Genomic DNA, 17,933 nt, shown 5'->3' on the forward strand with positions numbered 1-17,933 from the left:
AATGGGCAGGTAGACAGACAAAGACAGAGAAAAAGAGAAAGAGAACCTAAAGTGCTAAAAGCTCTATGTCTGGCAATGGGCCCACAGCAGCTAGGGGGCTGACAAAAAAAGAGGCAGACATTGACAAGTTGGGTAGACCAAAAGCAGCCAGCTGAGCCATTAAGTGCTGATGTAGAAACAATAACTGTCTCTCCCAAGTCAGGAGGGGCTGAAGTAGAAGCAGTAAGTAGGAGCAGGAGGTGTGTTGGCACCTTGCCCAGTACTGACACACAGCAAAAATACAGACACATGCAGAGAGTGGGACAGGAAAACAGACAAGGTGAGTGGTTTGTCCTGCAGTTAAAACTGAGAGCAGAGCAGCTCTGGCAGCGGGCAGACACAATCCCACAGGGAGACTTACCACTTTTAACAAATTCTCATTTTTATAATACCAAGACTTGATTCTTAGGATTGCAGAGACTTAAAAAAAAAACATAAAGGTAACTTCAGGAATGCATTAAGTGTTGCCTTGAAGAGAATTTGTGACATTTTCACAGAAAAAAAGATCCATTATTCTTCTTTCTACCAGCAACTCACAAAAACATCTACAGTCAATAAATGAAAGCAGTTGCACTGGGATGGGTTATGGCAATTGGAGGGAAACTTGCTCACAGGAAGATGCATTTCACATTTGAGGTGGCAGCAACAGCTGCTTTTAGATAAACGAAATGGGGACTGGGCAGTTTACATGAAAAGTGATGGGTTCCACTGCTAAATAACCACACAAACACAAACAATCTAATCAAGAGTCAATTCTTCTACACCTACCAAACCTACTAAAGAACCCTCACAGTGCAGCTGGATGGACGGATGAAAAGAGTAAGATGCAAGAAAACAAATGTCTACACACACAGAGAAAGAGAGAGAGAGCGAGCGAGAGAGAGAGAGAGAGAGAGAGAGACAGAGAGGGGAATGCTTTTCCCCCATGTAAAAGCCCAGCCAAGCAGCTTCCAGCACACTGGGTAGAGGTTAGAGTGCTGGGGTGTGGAAGTGGTGCTCTGCCTATAACGGTTGTGGTATAAAGACAGTGATGGGGTGTAAGAGCTGGTGGTAGTGGAGGCTGGGGGTCTAATTTTCATGATTATCATCCCCTCCAGGTGCTGCCTGTCTTTCTGTCTGCCCACTAAAACAGTGACACATGTTCTCTGCACTTTCAAACCATGGTTCTCTCTGCCACTGAATTACCACAATTAAGGAGTCTTCATGCGGAAGCAATTTGGCCAACACTAATGGGCCCAGGCAGTGGGGTTTGGAAGACAGCTTTGGAAGACAGTGGGGGGTGGGGACTGAGAGAACGAGTTATACAACAAGTGAGAAAGATGAGAGAGTGAAAGAGAAAAAGGAAGAGACAGATGTGCAAAGAGTCATAGCAAAACATGTGCTGTGACATAGAGCCACTTGTAAGGAGACAATTAGCCAGTGGTGAGATAGGCCATTAAAACACAGTTCTGGATGAGAGGGCCTGCCTCTCAATCTCCCATATCCCCAGCCTAATGCTGCCCTGACAAATCTGTTTAGCATAAGAAACAGGGGCATTCTGACTTTGAAGTAGCAGCCAGGATGGAATGCCACTGTGGTTCCACCATGAGAGAGATGCTTGAAACTACAGACCACAACTAATGACGCTAAACCAGCCCCTCCATCACTGAAATGTAACTCTGGATTACTGCTCTCTCCCTGACTCAAGATCTCTGTCTCTCTAAAACTCACGCTTGCTCTTTTTCTCAGGCTTTCTCCCCCTCTCTCCACTTGCCTCATGGATGAGCATTAAAGAGAAACCAGAGAGAGAGAGCAGAGCGTTCTTGTTTATCAATAATCCACTGAGATCAATATTTATGTCTCAGCTTTGCAGAGGCTGAATGTGTCTGTGTGTGGTGGTAGCCAAGACGTGACTGGGGTTTTGGTGCTGCTGAGGCACTTCAGTGGGAGTTACAGTGAAAATTTATGGCCTTGTGACATGGAGCTATGTGCTCAGTTGGCACTAGTCACACGCTTAGATGGGACGGTTGGCTCCCAGCAGGGAGCCAGCTCTGCAGACACTACCAGATGACATAAACACAAACAGATTTATTTGGGGCTGTCATTGATTCAGGGTTTAGTAATATTCAGAGCAGTCTGCTTCAGAGCCCATTCTATCCACAATGCATTTAGTTTCATGTCTAAGTGACGTTCTTTACTTTGTGTGCACATGCAGTTTTAAAACATGTAAGACAGTTATTGACCTATTTAATTACTTGCTTACTTGTATGTAATGTATCCCTTACACCACAAACTTTGAATGGCTTTAAAGTTTCTTTGATGCTCCTGATGCTTTCCTGACCGCAACAGGAATTTTATTAATGTGTTAGTGCGACTAGTATAATTGTAAATGCAGAGTATTCACTATTATATACAATACAATAATATATACCTTACCATAACTGCATGCCTTGACGTGTCTTCCTTGGTTTGTTTAATGCATAATCTATCAATAACACATTGTTATTGGGGCCTACAAGTGTTTACCACGGTAATGTTTCATAAACTATGGCTGCAGGGTTTTTCATATCATATTACAGGTTGTGCTCCACAGGGGAGATGAGTTGAATGTTCCAGCTCCAAATGATGAAAGCTTAAATTGACAGAAACTTTGCTGTACCCCTGGCTGGCCAGCTAACTAAACTGCCCCATTCAACTACCAACCACCTGCCAGGTTTCTTAAAAGCATGATAGATCTTTGAGATCAACTACCAATTTAAGTGCTATACTGTGCCAATGGTATATTGGATTTAGTGGTAAGTGGAAAGATGCCTCTGAGAAACCATCAATGATTCATATCAGAGAGCAAAAATAAAAAGTTGGACTTGAAACTCAGGCTTCCAGATCCTGTACCGGGATCATCCGTGATCTGCAACATGCCTGAAATCACATCTTATTTCCCATGACAGAAAAGTGGGCTACAGGGGAGAGAAAATCCTTGGCACACTCTCAGTTGCACACTCTCTTTTAAAATATCATCTTTCACCAGAAGCCAGCGGACAGTGTGAGGAAAAGTGGAATGATAAATGGAGAATCATGGTGAGAAACGACAAGCCTGATGTCCCCTGATGAGTGTTTGAAGTCACCAACCATGAGGGGAGATGCATGTGTGTATGTTTTTTATGTGTGAGTACATGTGCAAAGTGGTTGTTTGGTGAAAGCTGACTTGAGATGTTTGATGAAGGAGCAGACCTCAGGCACTTCATGTTTCTCTGATCCCATTAAAGATATAAATATTCATGTAATCCAATATCTAATTGTGGGAGAACACAACAAACTTCTTTTTGCATCTACTCCGCTGGCTTCCCTTGCCAGCTCTGAACTGAAATGAGCGACAGAGAAAGAGCAGAGAGCTTACGGAAGACAAAAGAAAAGAGGAAGGTCTGAGTCTGGATTGACTTAAAACATCATCACAATCTGCCAGGAGTGGGATGAGGGCCGTCTGTAGCTCATTGAAGTTTTCATTGACAAGAACCGTCTCAAGTTCCATCCAAGATTTATTTATCAGTTCTCTGATGCTGACACAACGTGTTTTTAATGTTAGAAATAAGGTTGCATATGGATAAAAAAGCCTTCTTTCTTTCCCTCCCCTCCTGCTTTCTTCCTGCTCTGATGTCAATCCATGAAGCAGACAAGTAGACAGGCAAAAATTTCTCTCAAACCAATAAGTTACCTCTTCAAAGAAGTATGGATACTTCAGTGAGGGGCCAGGCCACGCTGAAACAGACATCTCAGGGTTTTCATTAAGCTTCCCATCTCTTTACTGACATTTGTGACAACCACAGACCATGAAAAAAAGGCTCTTGTTCTTCCTTCTTTCACTTTCATTGTGGAACAATGAAAACGGGCTAAGTGTATGGGCCCATTATATGACAGGGCAAACCTGCACGTTCCTCTGGCATGTCTTGATTAATAGATGGGAAACATTACGGTTGTGAGTAAGAAGGCCATGCCAGCCAAAATCTACACAGGAAAACGTTGGAAAACTGAGCTGTTGAGTCTCACAGCCAGGACTACGTTTTCAACAATGGCTTTACCGGCAAACAACACACCAAGAGAGAAAAGATAGACAGGTATATTCTGGGACCAGACAACATTAAATGCACCGCATACAAGGGATCAACTTATTGAGGTGACAGAGTGATATGAAAAAGGAACACTTTTTTCCCCTCCAATAACACAGAGCTATTACCGACACTTATACTATGCCACAGCGTCACAGGGGGATTTGCGTCAGACCCAGGCTCCTGACGGCAGTTAGATCACAAGGATGTGAACTGCTGGCCATGACAGGAGCAGCCTTTTTCATGCAGTGCAAAAATGCGTAAAAACTGTTGTTGACATGGTCTTCTAAGAGACTGCATTTGTTTCTAAGCAATGGGAGAAATATCAGTGTGAAGAAAAGGATAAATAGGGCTCCCTGACGTAACCTTGTATAGTCTTGGGTCATTTTTCCACTCTTTTCTTTATTCTTCTCATGTCCACTACATCCCCCCATTCTATGTGTAGGGGGAACTTGTAAAAACAAAAGACTTGTTTTAATAATGATACAGTTATGAGTGAGAGCATAAGTCCTGTACTATTATTATCAACATGCCTCTAGTCGCTATGCAATGAGAGCATAAGCTCACTGTATCCAAACATTCTTGTCGTCATTTGCCTTAAATGGGATCGTATGCTGTGAGTTCAGGAGTACATATAGGATTTGGGAGGTGGGCATGCATCTGTGCATATACACGTCTGTGTGCGTGTATAACCTGACACTCAATTAGGCGCAAAAGCTGGGTTTAATAAGGAGAACCAATAGTTAGTTGTGTTTCTGGGCACTGAGATCTCTTTATTTCCTTCTTTCCATCACTTTTCCCTTCGCCCTTTATTTTCCTTTTTTCTTTCATTTTTCATTCTTCTCATTATATCATTTACCCTCTCTTCCTCTTACTCTGTTCTTACCCCCCCCCCCAATATCTGTCATGCTTAAGTTATGTCACAGCTCGTATATCACCCAGCAATCATCTAGAGCACGTCTGGTGACCACCACCAACCAACTTCTACCCCCCCCCCCATCATAGTCCAGACCACCACAGAGCTCTGTGGCCAGGAAACGAGCTGTGGTAGCTGCATTAAAGCTGAATTGGAAATGCCAATTTTATACTGATTTAAATGACCTTTTGTCTTTCAAAATGCAGCCTTTCACAAGACACTTAAAAAGGGAGGCAAATGGTCTGCAGGGAAGATTATAGAAAGTGAGCAGCCTTAGTTTCTGCTCAACTTCCTTTGGGTTGGTTGGAGATCCTGTACTGGTCTCATAATGGTTCATTTAGGGAGGCCAATGTGACACTGTTATGACAAATAAGTTAAAACTGATTTTCCTCAATATCATTTCAGTTTACTGCGTAGTCCTTTTGGTGGACATCTGGAGGTTTACTGTTGTCATGAATGCAAGGATGCAAACGGCACTTCTAATTTTGTGTTTCATCAGCGAGACAAAAAGCGGGAACATAGAAAGCACACACACAGGCATGCAAACAAACAGTAAAAGGCACATGCACACACACAAACACACATAAGTAGCCAATAAACAACCACATATTCACAATACATGGACAAGGGATCACTGGTCCCCAAGCCAGAGTTGTACCATCTGCAGGTTTAGATGCACTCTGTGAATCATCACTGTGTACTCAGCTATAAACGCATCTGTTGAAATTGAAAGACTTATGTCCTCTGGGGACGCAAGTGCATGAATCAAAATCCAATAAAGCTATCATCAGCAGAGACATACACGACAAATAAAATAAAAAAAACATACAGATTCTGTGTCCTCATGGCAATGTGCTTACGAGATAAGTCACTAGGATCCATGATGATTTTTAAATTAGGTTGTTAAGCTTTATTTTAACACTGAGTGAGATAAAACTGCAGGTGGTAACTAACTATTAAAATATGAAACATCGATTTACAGCTATGACTATGGCCAAACACTCGTTCAGCAATAATATGAAAACCTCCACATTTCTTTTGAATTGTTTTGTACATATTGTTTGCTTAACAGCTGCTCTCATTTGCCTACATCATTATCAAAGACGTAGTTTGGCGTGTTTCAGAGATGTGGTACGTTTTCTGCAAGTCTCTGGGGTAATGTAATGTGTAACAGAAACCAAACAAAGGCAACGCAGAAAGGTACAGCCACTGACGATCTAAATATTTGTTGATAAAATGCACTGAAGAGTGAGCAATGACAAAAAATAATTTGTGCACTGCGATTACACTTTCCCTGTACCACAATTAGACACACACTCATCCAAATCTTATGCACAACATACTGTGCACTCACAAATGTATGCAGACTCAATTGGAGATCACTGTGGTGGGTGGCAGGAATCACTGGCTCCTCTGCACTAATATTGATGCTACTGCTACTACTATGGCTATGACTGGAAGTATAAACAAAGAAAATATAAAATGGGCAGGCCATTGACAATCATAGGAGAAGAGAAAGAAAAAAAACAGGACTAGAGGAACATATAATATGAGACAATGAATTCAACATGAGAGAAGAGTGAGAGATGGAAAGAAAAAAGAAGAGAGCGGGAGAGAAATAAAGTTGGCAGCATAGAATTGCACAGAAAAGATGGAAGAAAAAGACAACAGTAAAATCCAAACAGCAAGAACGGAAGAGTAGATTTTGTCAAGTCAAAAAATGGGAATAATTAAGGAGGGAATGCAGCAGGTCAGAGCTGCAGAAAAGGCATAGAGTTGTTGTTACCTCCACTTGGCAGCTGACAAGCTTACTGTTAGGGGGCACATACTGTAAGAGTGAGCGCACTAATGTGTGCACAAACACACATCTCCCTATGGACCACCTCTCCATTTTTACCAGACAACCAGACACATAAAATATGACATACTGTTTTCTGCAGAGCTCACCAATAAAATACAACACTAGTGTGAGCTTCACTGGAATGTAAAAGGAGAACGGTGGAATACTGTGACGACTTACTGACGTCCTCCTACACACCGTAGTTTGACAAACCACGCTGTCATGCAATAGGCAGTGACTGACAACATCTGATTCTCAAGGAAAATACAATTTTACGGTTTGTTTTCGGATTTCACTCATTCGTTTCTGGGCTTGCCGACCAAACACAGGCTATATTGCATATGCCGCTTGCTGGGTTACTGCTGCAGCTGCCAGTGAGCAGCACAAACTTGAAGTTTTACAAATCCTAGCGGCTGTGTTCCAGTCAGCTGCGATGATTTAAGGTCTCTGACTGTTGCTTTAATCTGAGTCCACCAATTATTTTGAAGAACATTTTACAGTCTGTCAGTACTCTGAGATTAAAACTGAAGTTTTTGTTTTCTTAGTTTTCCCCTTTGCTGAATTATGGAATTTCCTTTGGACGGGGAATAAAATCTCATACCCAAATGGCTACCCCGCGAAGGACACTTACCATCTGTGTTATCAGCTAGACCTCAATATGAAACACCTTCCACTATTGAAAAGCCCTGTAACATCAAAAGGAGAGAATGGAAGAGGAATTCCTAAAGGAATGAAAAAAGCACATGTTCAAAGCAAACAGCTTTTGTTTGCCATGTTCAGTGTGTGTGAGCGCATGTCAGCTCTGTCCTGGCAATGGCTTGATGCCTGCTGGCTAGCAACACAAGAACGAGCACAGAACTTAAATCTGGATGCAGATCTGAATCTTGTGAGCGTTATAAAAGATCTACCACTTCTACTGCAAACAGTTGCAGCCAGTCAGCCTGCAAGTCACACTGGACAAATGTAGCCACTGCAAAGACTGCAAACACTTTTATCACATGGAGGGCCAAATAAGTGGCACAGTCTTCATATTTGACATTAGACAAGCTTTTCATCAGGAGTTATGATAATGAGGTCTTTCTAGAAATCACACCAGGTTTGGCTTAGATAAGGAAACAACTCAGAATAAAGCAGGACAGAGTAGTGAGTAGGAGGGCAGGTAGTCAGCAGAGAACAGCCAGTAATGTCCCACTATGACGTTACAGTGTGGACACAACCACAGACCCACAGGAACCAAAACTATTAAGCTAGGTTGCACTGGGTGTGAGGCAGATGCTCTACAGCAAACATAGTCCACAATAGTTCACAATGTGCAACTCTGCCAACTTTACCCGCTTTCTTTTCTTGCATCTCCTCTTTTTCCATTTCTCCTCCACAATTAAGCTGTCACACCAAGGACTGAGAGGAACTGGGACAGCTAAGATCTTCCTCAAAGCCTATGAGTGTCACAATTTCAAAAGCAGATACACCACCACACATCTTTGGTTATATCATAGGAATTATTGCTGTGTTTTTCCCAACATATACTTACACAACACATCACCTATTCCCCTTCACTCTCTTGCCTTCTAAACTCGAACTCTTTCCCCCACTGCTCTTTTTCTAACCTGCCAGCACATGAACCAGATGTGCAAATGTTTCTCTATGTTGCTAGTCAAGCCCCATTCCAAGAGAAAGGCAGAGTGAGGGGAGAGGAATATTTGACTTCACTCCACGGGAGACCAGTTTCATAAATTTTGGCGGCTACACAACGGTGAAAAAGGTAGCTTGGCTGGCTTGGCCGAGGGAGAATGTTGACGGCATACCAAACAACGTGATCCTAATGAGTTGGAAAATCCCTGGCCCTCCAGAGGACTGTCCAGATGCTACCGTCATGAGAAACGCTACTGTTTTATTGAATTCAGGCTCCCCTCCTTTTCTTTAACAAGAGGCAAAATTTATTATTTGACCATTAAGGCATCCTAGGCGACATGAAGCGTAAAACCGTTTCAGAGTTAATTTGCCCTAGGCTGCTGGAATAGTACCCCACACCGGGCACAAGACAAGTTGATCTTTATGCCAAAATATCTCACGTGAACGTGTATATTTTGAGACCTTAAGTTTTGGATGTGTGCTTGCACCCCTGGTATAAGGTCAGTGAGTTATGGGCAAATTGGGCTGCCAATTTGCCCATAACTCAATGGCTACTATCAGGTTGACTTGTTTTGGGTAAATAATAGTCTGGTACACAATGTGCTGAGCCCTGAGAAATAACTATAAAGCTTTTCACAAGAGGGTCAAATCATTTTGGCTCTAGCCAGTTCCATATATCTCTCTTGACATTTTACTGGTACTAAGAAACAAGCTTTAGTTCATATACAACAAAATAAATAAAGAGCACAAGTATACTTTACTAGATTTCAATAAATCAGCTACTATGATGAACGCATTAACATCTAATGCAATAGCTTAAAAGAGACCAGATGAGCAAAGTGATGTAGTTGGTTCTTTGTTCTTTGACTAGTCATGGTTGAAATACAGAATGAGCCGTTAAAGGACACATTAATCATCTGTGTGGGTATTTTTGTATTTTGCCAAGTGGCTGAGTTGCCATTGAAGAATTATAATTGCTACCCTCCAATAACAACTGCATTATGAAAACAACTGAAAAAACACCAAGGGCCTGTTGCAATGCTAAGCAATTACAAACACATGCCCTGGAAAAACAGCCTCTGCTCCTCTATGGCCCTGTGCAGACCTGGCATTACATCCATCTCAGGTGTTCCAATCACAAATGGACAGGTCTAAGTACAGGTGTACTTGAATGCTGTGAAGATGTGGGGATGTGGGGATTATCAACTTGGTCAGGTAAATGAAATTCATGAAAATGGATTTCTGTCCACAGGGGACCTGCTGTCAAAGAACAGACAAGCTCAGTTAACTTCACATGGTTTATGTATATGTATAAGTTATTTACCTGGAGCTTTGTACACCTCATTGAGCAGGCTTTCGCTGAGTGTCAGTGGGGCTCCATTGGTCATGCTGTGGGTCCAACTCTGACAGATTGCTTGAAGCAAAAGCGTCTGGGCCCTTGTGGCTTGTACAGTGAAATGGGGAAGCTCAAAAATGCACTCTGTGGTGGGGACCAAAGATCTTTTACTCCTGCAAGAAAGGGACAAGAGATGAAGAAAGAAGTGGTTAGATAAAGGGTAGTGCATAAAGACACAGAGTGAGGATAGAGTGACAATAATAAATGAAAGAATGGAGAGTTGCACGTAAGTGCTAACATACAGTGAATGAAACAGACACCGGTGGAAACAAATGGTTCACAACTTCCACGAATCCATCAATATCACGTCGCAATATAAAACAGCTCATCGATAGCACGAATGGCCAAATAGGTAGAACTACATTCCAACAGCAAATTGAAGAAGTACCAAGTGCAAGCCAAGCTTTCCTTAGTTACTTGGCAGATAGGCGTAGTCTGCCTCTTTGCCACCGACCCTTCTCTCGCCTCCGTCCAAACTGTGATGATGATTTATGTGAAGATATGTACAGCCCAGAAACCTGACCCTGAAAAGAATCTCTACGCATTTGACATTTCATCTGTCTCCAAGAGTGTGGAGGGAGAGTTTGTGTGAGTGTGTGTGTATGACAAGCTGATGAGTTGAGCGTTCAGGGGGATGAGGTAACAGCACAGTCAGATGTGAGTCCTCCAGGCCCCTGTCCATCAAAACCTCAGTGGACCATGCTCTCATCTATCATTTGACACACACACTTTTTTTCATTTGCTCTTTAATTCCTCCTTTCTTTCGAAACATATTCAAACACACCTCTCTCACATCTCTGATACCACACAGACAAACATCTTGACACACATTCACTGCCTTTCAAATCCCTGAATCAGGTCTCGGAGCTCTTTTTCTATCCAGTCTGTGAAGTCTTGGATCCTCAGTTCTTAAGATCCCATCCATGACATCAGCAACAGCAGTAGGAGGGATTCCCCAACACACATACAAAGACACCAGCGAAGGCATGGCATTATACACAGTGTTGAGTGTGATGGAGCACTTGTCATCGCCATGACTACTGATCTCTATTCTTAAAATCTCTCTCTCCCTCTGTGTCCCCAGGAAAAACACCCAGGGAGCCTGAACTAAACACTGCAAAACAAGTCTGTTTGGTTCCACCTCTGTGTTCCACTTCTGTATTCCCCTCTGCTCTGCTGAGAGATTGACAGTACTTTTTTTTGGAGGGGGAGGCATATACTCACTTCATGACATACTGTAATGGAAGCAAAGAGGGACTGCCCTGTGAGTGGTACTTTAGATGAAAATAGAACCGTGACTAATTCCTGGGATGGCTGCAGCGTGTCAGGAACGAGCATCACAGTTCATTTAATCACACATGCATTTTGGTCTGGTCCCAGTTCAGAGTGTGGGATATGTCACGGGGTCTTTCCCTCTGCTCAGCAGCTCTGCAATCGTTTAACTCCTCTGCTTCCCTCTTCCCTGCGTGTCTCTTTATCTTTCCCTTTCTTCTGCTCCTGGGTGGTTCAGTAGGGTGACATGAGCTGTTAGCTGCTCACAGGCAGGTCCAGAGTTCTTAACCGCCTGCGTTCTCTGGGGGGACTTGTATGAGACAGAAGGCGAGAGAGAGTTTGATAAAGAGAGATGTGAGAGTACAGGAAAAACAAAGGCAGTGAGAGAGAGAAAAAACTCCAAACCTGACAGGGTCAATGAGTTTACCTTGATAGCACACATTTTGAATTCCCTGGCAACATGTGGTGGATTTGGCACCATGGTGAACCATGCAATGTCATGCTTCTCGCCTATTAAAATTACTACTGTTGCATGCTATACAGCAAGACATCAATCAAACTGTTTTTCATGTGTGTTTTTGTGTGTTTTTGTGTGTTCAAATGCCTGCACACCCATATGTGTGTGTACACATAGCTAGATATCAATGCTGAACAAAAGAAAGTGAAGGGGACCCAGCAACAACAATGTCCCCACATGCAGAGCAAATGTGCCTGCAAAGCCACTTCAATGGGAGGACTGGCAAGGGATGAAAGTTTGTTGGCTTATTCGAGTGTTTATAGCGTTTCAGGGGAGCTGTCACGTGCATGTGGTTGTCTAAAACTTTAATTATGCACCTGTTTTTATTATATTATGCCCAAATTTTTTGAGAACAGCAACTTGAATCCTGGAGCTAAATGAGAAACAGAAACTCTCATTAGGGTGTTTTGGGAATGCTGGATGTGAGGACAGCCAGACACTCATCGGATTTCATTAAGTATATGGCACAGTCAGTGTTTCTTGCTGCAACATGGTAAACATCTTTCTGGCAGGCAGCTCTTTCACCGCTACCAACAGCCTTTGAAGGAAATAAGTGTCCAAGAGGTAACAATAGCAGTACTACTACCTGTAGCATCCAGAACAGCAGTAACAAATGACACTATAACATATTTCTTAGAACTTCAAAAACATATGCATGCAACTAACAAAATGCAATTTACTGCTACAGTGCAGATTCCATATTAGAAATGGAGTCTGTAGCCTGGGGAGCAAAACTCATTAAAGCATACTTCTACTCTTATAAAGTGGAGACCCACCAGAATTGGGCCCACAATCCATTTTGGATCCTGACTCATAATTTAAGAAATCAGGTCCTTGGCTTGAACTTCGGTGCCTCATTGAATAGGCTGCCTGTGACCTCACAGTAGTCCTTTAAGTCAATAACTTTTTTTTATTAAAACACTGAGGCCACCAGGAATATGTTAAGAGGAAATCAAAATTAGTCAAGAGTTATGAAAAATTAGGTGTTTCAATTTCAGCGGATGAAATGTGCTTTCCTCTGGTGTATTTCAACAACATTAGGCCTCATTTCCTGACCTGTCCCCTGTTGGTGCCGTGACTGAGTGACGAAGAACTAGACCGGGGCTAGGACAGGCCAGTTGGCGGACTTGCTGACTGCTTGGCTAGGCAACTGGCTGACAGGCTGGCACTGTCGTTCTGTCCAGTGTCCCTGTCAAAATCAGGCAAAACAGGGTATAGTGTTGTGCAGAGGGCATGAGTCTGAGTCATGAGCACCACACCAGCTGTGGTGCTCTTTGCCTAGTCTGTTTCCTCGGTGTACATGCTCAAAGGTGGACATAAAGCAGGGACAGCAAATTATTTTTAGTCATTAAAATGAATGAGTGAAATCTACAAGTGAGTAGACTTAACAGAGAATCCACACAAAAAAATATTTGTAACTTCCAAATATGGTTCAGAGTACATGTTATACCATTAATAGCATAAGGTATCACTTCTTAAGTCTAACCTTCCATTTAAACAGCCTGTGAGTAACCCCATATCTGTACCAAACCCTTTTCACAGCATCATAGCTGATATCCATTTGGGCCATTGGTTCTCAGGCTAATCAGCTTCTCGGTCTGGTTTGATTGTGGTCGCGACTGAATATAGAGAAATACAGCTGGGGCTCCAGCTAAACAGCTGTGATTGCTGCCTTACAGAGGCCACACACACACACACACACACACACACACACACACACACACACACACACACACACACACAGATGGATTCTCACACACACACAAAAATGTCCATACCTGTACAGACAAATAAATTTATGTTTCCAAATATGCACAAATACTTGCATACCAACACATTCCTGTCACACAATCACATATGTATACACACCTGTACAGACATATGAACAAACCAGTAACAGCAGGTTGGTCAGCCAGAGCACGATCATCAGCAGTAATGAGGCCAGAGCTGACAAGGCGCCTGCTGATCTAACAACCTGCAACTGAAACAATTATAAAACTAGCTGCCAATGCTTAAGCCTGAAAAGACTGGTTCTATAATAGAGACGATACAAATTGGACAAAAAAAAGTTTAGAGAGAGAAAAATAGAACAAGAAAAGTATAATCATACCATGCAGAAAACATGCAACAGCGAGCAGAGGCAAGAGAAGAATAGAGACTGCAAACTTGCAGGTCATATGTTATTCTCCAGGTAAAATAATACCTCACATGGGGAGTTTCAATAAAAAAGCCATTTGGAAAAGCTCCAGTACAAACTCAAGAAGAGCAGAACTGGTAGACCATTGCTTTGTATTTCAACTGACAGAACTAAATGTAGCCTGATTAAACAAGACTGATTGGGGTGTGTGTCTCTGTGTATATGCAATTAGGTGACTGTATGTTACATACATGTAGATGTCCAGTAATGTGGACATCTACATGTTGGCATTCATGCAGATCTTCTGACACAGGACATTACTGAAAAAGAAAGTGTTAAGCAAACCGTAACACCTAAACTGCAGGTCAAAATGTGGTCAACAAATTCTTTTTTGATTGGACCTCAAGAGCAGGGCCTGCCCTTTAATGCAAATGTCCGTGACTGACCGATTGACTGATTGAGTGATGGAGTTGCGTGATCAAGTTACACCATTGGTCAGCTGAATGCCAAATGGCTTAGTCATGAAGTTAAACCAATGATCGGCCAGCCAAGTGTTGGAGTTTCCCCACTGGCCACTGCTCTTTCAAAATGAATTAGCACAAACAGTTTCTATTGGGGGAGTGTTTACAGCCTGCAGTGTTGCCAACTTAGCGCATTTGTCACTTGAGTTAGAGACAAATGAAAAAAGCACCTAGTGACAAACCTAGCAACTTTCCATTGAAGAGAGTCACCAGGACGGGTTAAAGTGGGCTAGAATGATCGGGAACTCTCTCTCTCTCTCTCTCACACACTCACACACACACACACACACACACACACACACACACACACACACACACACACACACAGGAGAGGTGTGATTAAAAAAAGAGCATGGGATGATCTCAATTGTTTACAGCGGTTCCACAACAGTTTTCATCTATGTCCTCAATCTCACACATTGACCATATGCAGTCCAGCCATATACTAAGTTTTGACCTGGTTTCGTATTTTAAAGATCAGCGTCTTGCTGTGATTGAAGGAAAATTGCCAAGAGTAGCTGATCCTAATGGTTTACATGGTGTCCCAGAATGCAAGCTTGGAACGTCTGTGCAGTTTCCAGAATGTTCACTTTTGTCATTACTCATATCCTGTACAGTACCAAAAACCAGTTCCCTCACTCTTTCCAAAATACAGTGACACAGACAACTGTGGGGCTTGGAAATCAGCAGGAGTTGCGGAGCAAGGTGTCTGGTCCATTCATTGGATCACAGTCAAAGAGGGAGGCACTCTCACACAAAAACCCATTCCCTATCCCAGGTGGATTTTGTCTGTAATGGGAACTAAATGGAAAATTCCCCATGACTTGGAATTCGCTCCAATAAACTGTTAAAAGTCAGTGGAAATATTCAAAACAAATAATGTACACTAGGTACAGGTCTAGGGATGTGTGTGATTAGTCGACTAAACGTTTAAACATTGCTGTCTAATATTCATTTTTTAAAATTATTTTACGAATGTATAACCGGTTAACTGTTAATCTGCAAGGTAGGAAAACTACTGTTGCTGGCACTCCTAACATTAGCCACACCTGACAAAACAATATTACACTTTCTAGTGCAGACACAATTACAATGTGTTCAATTTTGACTGTTTTCCGATTTTTTACTCGTCTAGTCTATAACAAGTTGTCCAAATTTAACTTTGTTAACTTTCTGTTCTAATTAGTCATTAGGACATCCCTATTCAAGACAATAGAAGGGACAAATAGTCAACAAGATAGTCAATCAATTTTGACTGTCCTCACATTGTGCTACTTTCTCTTGACTTTAACTTATCTGAGTCTATTTACAAAGTCCACAGCAACACCAATTCATTATGGGCTGACATATTTGTCTAATAGATACAACAGATAGCCACTGTTTTGAGACCAGTGATTAGTTATCTGAGGTTTCTATATATCATTCACTGTCGCACCCAACTTTAAGTGACCAACACAAACATTCTCCAACTGAAAAATCCTCTACTGCTATTGTTTAGAGCTTATTTGGAGGGAATCGTTTTGAAAATGGAGGTAATGGAAGACTGACAGCTTGTACCTTCAGTCTTTTTTTTCTCCTTATGGTGCAGACTGATTTGAAGTGTTGCAGAATTCCCCATCTCTCCAAGCCAAGGTCACTGACCCCTCTTGAAAATAACCAGAGTGAATTATGGGCTGCTCTCAAGTCCCCTCTTTTATCTTACTACAAAAGACTCACTACAGTGTCTCGCAAAGCCTCCAAATGAACATTATAAATCATGCAAGAACTTCACACTGAACAATAACTCGGGGGATGGGAAAACTTGTCACTTTACCACCTGGATGTCAACGGAGTAGAAGGAAAAGTTCTACCATAGAAAATCCAAGCAAAACACAAAACAAAAAAATTAAAGAACATGATGAAAAATGAAGAAAAATAAATGCACGTATAACTAATTTATCATGTCTTGTACTTTTTTATACTATTCTCTCTAGTCATTTGTTTCATGACTGTGCATGGTCTATATCATTGGCTTGATGTGAAATGTACCAACTGGAGCTGCAGCTGAGCCTGTGATGTAGAACATTTAGTGAATGCCGTTTTCAGCAGCAGCCATAAATGACTCATAGTAATCATTACAACTTGGCTCCAGTCTCTTGCATTTGACCGAACTCAGAAAGTGCCACTTCAGCAATTAAAGAAGAAAAGTGATCAACTAAGAGGATTTTCCAAAACAGTTATATTAAAGCGACTTTTCCAGTTTACAGTGAGATTACAGACCACCATGTATGAGTGACAGTACTTTGAAAAATCAATACGCAGTTCAGAATGTGTATTTCTTGTTCTGTAAAAGCATCACAGTAACTGGCAGCCATCTTTTATTGATGCAATATATACTATCTGACTCATTACATTCTTTTTCTTTTTTTACCTTCAAATATTGCGTCGTCTTTACTTCCCATGGCACTCTGCTCACTGTGGTTTTCTTTATGTAAATCTAGTCTTCTGTTGATTTTCTTTCCACTGTGGCTGGCGCGATTACAATTCAGATTACAATTCTGTTTTAACTCTCAATCACAACCTGTAATGACATCCACTTTCTGACCAAACCTAACTCAAAGTCTCTTTGCTGGAGCTGGGAATGAGTTAGAGGGTGGCAGGGACTGCATTTGTGGCCACAGCTCAGAACTTTGTGGTTCCCCAGGGTCAAAGGTGTTCCATGTGTGCATTTCTCAGTCATCAGTCCTGAACAGTCCAAACTCTTCATAGAAAGAAACCACACACACACACACACACACACACACACACACACACACACACTCCCCCCTCTTCTTCCCATCTGGAGTAACCCTGACCCAAAACACACATATGTGCACAACTTCACACACTCACACACAGAGATCCATTCTCAGGAGAGGGCTTCATTACACAGGGATTACTAAAAGAAATGTTTTAATCAAGTTGTGCAGACAGCTGCAGCCTGGAAGGCGAGAAAATGGCAATGACGTGGTTCATCAGGCGTTAAAGGAAAACACATCAAGAGGCCTGTGTATGTATGTGTGTGTATAGTGGTGTGTCTGTGTGTGCATGTAGCTTCCTGCCTCTGTCCAACATGTCCAGCTGTGGAGAACATGCGGTTCCTTATAAGGACAAACAGAGATAGGAGATCTCTGTCCAGAGACTTACAGACCTAATGTCAGATTTATACTTTCAGATTTTGCTGTAGGCTTTTATACACCCTGTTGTCCTAACAACAAATGCAGCCCTCAACGGAAGCACCGGCTGTCCGTTATTTTCATCCAGATTAGTTGTCTTCAGTGTTATTCTCCCAAGGCCTTTGACCTTCATGCAGATGGTCATTGAAAGTAAGAACACAGACTCCAGTGAGTTTTTCGTTCCCCAAGGTTGCCTGGTAAAATAAAGCTTAGATTTATCTTTCATTGTGGTGACAACAATGTTTCCTGTACCTCATAACTAACTGTAGATTTTAACCTAAGCAGTGAAAACTGGATGGTCTTGTGTTTGGGAAGCGATGGAGCAGGACTGAGGCCTGGTGGGGAGGAGAGGACAGTGGAATGCACACCACAGTAGATGATAATCCA

General features: G+C 42.1%; 1 protein-coding gene across 1 annotated transcript in view; it reads right to left on the reverse strand.

Annotated features, from left to right (window-relative positions):
- Positions 1-17,933, reverse strand: part of vps13b (vacuolar protein sorting 13 homolog B) — a 322,535-nt gene that overhangs the window by 235,605 nt on the left and 68,997 nt on the right. The window contains exon 17 of the mRNA XM_022753222.1: positions 9,834-10,018. Within this exon, the coding sequence (XP_022608943.1) occupies positions 9,834-10,018 (185 nt within the window). The remainder of the gene's footprint in view (positions 1-9,833; positions 10,019-17,933) is intronic.

Source organism: Seriola dumerili, unplaced genomic scaffold, assembly GCF_002260705.1.
Source record: "Seriola dumerili isolate Sdu_G_001 unplaced genomic scaffold, Sdu_1.0 BDQW01000191.1, whole genome shotgun sequence".
NCBI lineage: Eukaryota > Metazoa > Chordata > Actinopteri > Carangiformes > Carangidae > Seriola > Seriola dumerili.